Here is a 5,047-nt window from a genome sequence, read left to right as displayed (position 1 = left end):
CTCCTATTTTATGCAACAAGGTACACCCATGTGGAGTCTATCTGTGCGAAGAATTTTAACTGGAACATCCATGAAACTCATGAACCGAAATATGGAACAGGTTTGTGTTGGAATGGAGAAGCCTAACTAGTCATAACTCAGGCTTAATATACACTTCTATTACGAGGTATATGTAATTATTTTGTATTAACCAGTAGTAGTGGTGGAGGGAAAAGAAGCTCACAGTTTCTTAAATGTCCAAATTAGAGTGGTTCAATTGACTTTGGGCTTGATTGCTGGACCTTAGCCCTGCTCCTGTCTTCTGTTTTTTTTCTGGAAGTGGCCAGAGTCTCATACATGTTTGTAAACTACTCCATCTGTTGCTACGTTGTCTACCGTTACTACTCAGTTCTGGCTATGGCTCTACCTGACCCAGGCCCAGACTTGCAGAGCCATTGGAAGTAGCCTTCAAATGTTGCCACAGATGGGTTCTAATTAAAGATGGGAAGAAGAGGCCTGTCCCCATCTCAGGCATCACTGGGTCACCTGGGGCCTAATGCATTACAGGTCTGCCCACACACAGAGTCTTTATAGCTGTTTCTTTTTGCTCCTAAGCTCCTGCATGCAATTCTTTAAAACAAACAAACAAATAAACACCAAAGAATCACCCATCTTTAGAGAACCTGAAATAGTTTATCACAAGTTCAAAGTGGGCTAAACTCATACAACTAAGATTAAATTCACACACAACCACAAAAAGCAAGAAGTCAACCAGTGAGTCAGCAAATATTTTCGAGTGCCTTCTATACGCTGGACACTGAGGTCACAGTAGTGAACAAGTGAGACATGGCCCCAAACAAATTATTTCATATAAATGATTAAATGATTGCAAATGTGGGGCTGCCGCAGGGGAAAAGAACAGGCGCTGTGGACACCTAACCCGGCTAGAGAGATGTTCTCAAGGAAAGGCATATAGTAGCATTCACCTGCCTAATATAATCAGCGTGTAGAGAGTAAGTGATGAGTGGTACAAGGTCCAGTCATACAGTAAAGAGTTTAGACTTCACTGCAAGGGCATGGGACGCTCATGAAAGGTTTCAATCTGGGGAGTGACTTGAGAATTTCATAAGTTTATTAAGTTTAAATGCATCACTGAAACTTACCTAGAAATGTTTAGAGGAAGTTTAACAACCGTCTAGAGTGACATATAATACGGGCAAAATTTAAACCCATCAGTTTCTCGTGGGTCTATCTTATGTCAGAACTCAAACAAATATTTATCCTAAAAAATGAAATATGTTATGTATGTGTTCCCAGTTTTTGGCCATAGCTTATTTTGGCAGTGACACGTATGGGCGCTGTTAGGTATGGAAGCATCAGTGATTATCTGGGGTTGTTTTAGAGTTGAGAACGGTGCATCAACTGTCTTGAAAAGCTTTGTCAGGGTCGATTCCTTGCCCACACTACAGCCCTGCCTTTGACCTTTCCCAAGACCTTTCCATCAGTAGTCAATGACTTTTGTTCCTTCAAATGTACACAATATAAAGTGGCCTCTGCTCTCAGTATCTTTGGCTCATGGGTTCCAACTCGGTTCATTCAACTCATCCTGCATGAGTTGTGTAGATGGGCCCCTATGTCTGTCATCACCACCTGCTTTTTGCCCCGATGGCTCACCCCATCAGTGTGAGCCCTGCACTGTATTATGAACATTTTTTAAAGTGCAAAGGAACATTTATGCATATCAGTAAGATATTATTGATATGCTTAGTTCATGTCCTTCATCTGATTATGTGTAAATAATCTTATAAACTAGATACCCTCTTTTATAATAATTCTTAACCTTTTTTCCTGATTATTTCTAGGAAATTACTTCGCAAAAGATGCCATCTATTCGCACAAAAATTGCCCATATGATGCCAGAAACATCATTATGTTTGTAGCCCGCGTCCTGGTTGGAAATTTTACTGAAGGAGATAAGACGTACACAAGCCCTCCACCGCAGTACGACAGCTGTGTGGACACTTGTTTGAATCCCTCCGTTTTTGTCATATTTGAGAAAGATCAGATTTACCCACAATATGTAATTGAATATACTGAAGCAGACAAAGCCTGCGTGATCAGTTAGAACTGATGAGTACAGTGTCCTAAGGATGCCATAACCATTCTATTCTCTTACATAACCAAATTTTCCCAGATTGTAGTTAAACTTTTATATTTCCTTGCCCAGTTATCCGATGTCTTAGATCAGTGATTCCCAAACTTTGTTAAACATTGGAATCATCCGGGAAGCTTTAAAAAAATTCCAGTGCCCAGGTTGCACCCCATGCCAATTAAATCACTGTTTCTGAGGGTGGGCCATATTTTTTAAAGCTCTCCTGATGATTCCAATGTGTTGGAAAGTTTGCATTGTTTTAGATCTAATTGGTAAAGGCTGATTTGTAAATTTTCTGTAATTGCAGCTACATGTCTCCCATCTACTCATTTAGTGTGCAGTATGGCATGGCTTTTTGTTTTGGTTAAATTGAAAGAAAATTAATTTGGGAAATTTCAGAGAACTCTAACAATGCCTCTTGAAATAAGGACATAAGAAATGTCTTTCATTGTTGGATGAAAGATTGTGAAAAACTGGGGAGCAAATGCTTGGGCACAGGCTAGGGAAAAAAAGTGAAAAGTGAAATTTAAATGTTATTGTAGACATGGCTGCAGTACTATACCTTATCTTTGTGATGAAACTGATTTGGATCACACATTTCTTTATCGCTCCACTTGTTTGGGGGACAAACTCCATCCAGGTTGACTTCTCCTGGAATGCCAAGTGTGGCTCAGAGAGAAGCAACCAACTGGAGTTATTGCCCTTTTGGGCTCTTTATATAATGATGGCAAAGTAGACATTTTGTTGTAACTGATGTGATTACAGAGAAGGCTTTTATCAGGTCAGGCTTTCATGAAATTGTCTTTCATATATTTTGAGGGAACAGAATCACCGTAACCAAATTCACACAAGCATGCCTGATAAATACTAGTGCTTTTATAGTTGTTCGCTGCAGCAGATGAGCCTGACCAAGAAATTAGTGAAGGACGTCCTCCCTACTGAAGGACGGGCCTCCTAAGGAGATGAGATACCTTTTATTTAATATACATTTTAATACCTTTTATTTAATATAACGGATTTCTAAATGTAGCGGATTGTATGGAATTGTAGTACAGTTTTTAGAGCAGGGGACGTGCTTGGACCAATATCTCTTTTCTTACTATGAATCAGGTTTTTTCTTCCAATTTTCCTTTTTTAACGTTCCTTACCAGTCGTCAGCATTTCCTGTTATAGTTCCTTCCAGCAGACATATTACAGTTAATTAATTAGCATTAGAGTTGATTTTATATCAGTCAGATTTTGGACCAGTACAAAGATTTCCACAATTCTTGGTTTAAAGGGCTCCACCAGTAGCAAATGTATACAGATTTTTTTTAGAATAGGGTTACTTTCTGAGAGTCTTGCCACAAATGGTTATTCTCATTCACATTTTTTTTTCATGGTATCATCCATTTTGGACTGTTCATTTCCTGACCTTGACCCTCACATCGTAGAGGTGCATTTTATCCAACTCTTTCCGGCTGCCTGTTAGGCACCCGTAGGTGGATATTTTACAGCCATCACTGACTTTACACATCCAAGACAGAACTCTCAATCTGCCCCCTCACACGTATCATTACCTATATTCTGTATGTAGGTAAATGGTGCCTCCATCCACCCCTCCGCTCAAGCAGAAATCCAGAAGTCACCCTTAACTCCTTGCTGTCCCTCCCAATACACATCTAAACCGTTCCCAAATCCACTTTTACCTCTTAAATGTCTCTGTTCCCTTCTAAGTTGTTCTTCTACACGAGCCACTCTGGCTTTCTTTCAGCCAGGTGGCTCCTATTTTCACCTAGTTCAGTGGTTCTCAGTTAGCACTTTTGCCTCTTTTTTTTTTAAGGACAAATACAAATACGTCTTCTTTATTATCCTCCAACTCCACTTCAGAGGTAATATGCTCTACCTACGCACAATTTTAGAAATAAGTTAAAAATTAAATAAAACATATTAACATAAAAGGGAAATAAAAGGTATATAACTTGGGGACAACTATCCTAGAAGACCTAATGAAGTAGTCAGATGTGTACACCTAGTTATAATGAATAAATTTGAACTTCAAAGAAGGTAGGAGCTCAGACACTAGTTTGTGCAAAGAAGCATGAGAAAATGAAAAAGCAGAGATAGGAGTGGACATCAGAATAAAAACTAGGGATATGACAACTTACTTGCATATGATAATATTTATTTGTATATGATAGGAGACAGAACGAAGTTACCTTAATTGAAATAAAGATAGTATGCAAGAAAATTTACAGATTGCCGAAGTGGAGAAAATGAGGAAATACTATATTCTTGCAGACGAGCTGTCGTCATACACGAATGTCTAGTGAGACATTCAAAGTTCGTATAGGGTGCAAAATAATTTCTTATTGTGAGGAACTGTCCAACGTATTGCAAGATGTTCAGCATACTTGGCTCTCACATACTAAATGCCAGTAGCACCCCCGTCCCCGCCCCCAATCATGGTGACAACCACAAGCACTGTCAGACCTATTCGTCCTTTGTAGAGCAGATATTTTGTAACATCCTCTTTGTTGTCCTGAGATGATTCATAGATGATACAATCTACTTACACACATGAATTTCTTTTTTTTTTTTTTTTTTTTTGAGTGCCGTGGCGTCAGCCTAGCTCACAGCAACCTCAAACTCCTGGGCTCAAGCGATCCTCCTGCCTCAGCCTCCCGAGTAGCTGGGACTACAGGCATGCGCCACCATGCCCGGCTAATTTTTTCTGTATATTTTTAGTTGTCTGATTAATTTATTTCTATTTTTAGTAGAGACGGGGTCTCGCTCTTGCTCAGGCTGGTTTCGAACTCCTGAGCTCAAACAATCCGCCCGCCTCGGCCTCCCAGAGAGCTAGGATTACAGGCGTGAGCCACCGCGCCCGGCCACACATGAATTTCTTTAAAAAAAATCAATTTAATGCCCTAACTC

The 5,047-nt window shown here is 39.8% G+C and overlaps 1 protein-coding gene across 1 annotated transcript in view; it reads left to right on the top strand.

The window, feature by feature from the left end:
* The window catches only part of ZC3HAV1 (zinc finger CCCH-type, antiviral 1), a 91,343-nt gene extending 86,633 nt beyond the window's left edge, over window positions 1-4,710 (top strand). Inside the window, exons 11-12 of the mRNA XM_012642757.1 lie at window positions 7-100; window positions 1,842-4,710. Coding sequence (XP_012498211.1) covers window positions 7-100; window positions 1,842-2,104 — 357 coding nt within the window. The 3' untranslated portion in view covers window positions 2,105-4,710. The remainder of the gene's footprint in view (window positions 1-6; window positions 101-1,841) is intronic.
* The last annotated feature ends 337 nt before the right edge of the window (window positions 4,711-5,047 follow it).

Source organism: Propithecus coquereli, unplaced genomic scaffold (assembly GCF_000956105.1).
Source record: "Propithecus coquereli isolate 6110/MARCELLA unplaced genomic scaffold, Pcoq_1.0 Scaffold186, whole genome shotgun sequence".
NCBI lineage: Eukaryota > Metazoa > Chordata > Mammalia > Primates > Indriidae > Propithecus > Propithecus coquereli.
Note: the sequence above shows the minus strand (reverse complement) of the source record. Positions and strands in the feature narration are given on the sequence as shown.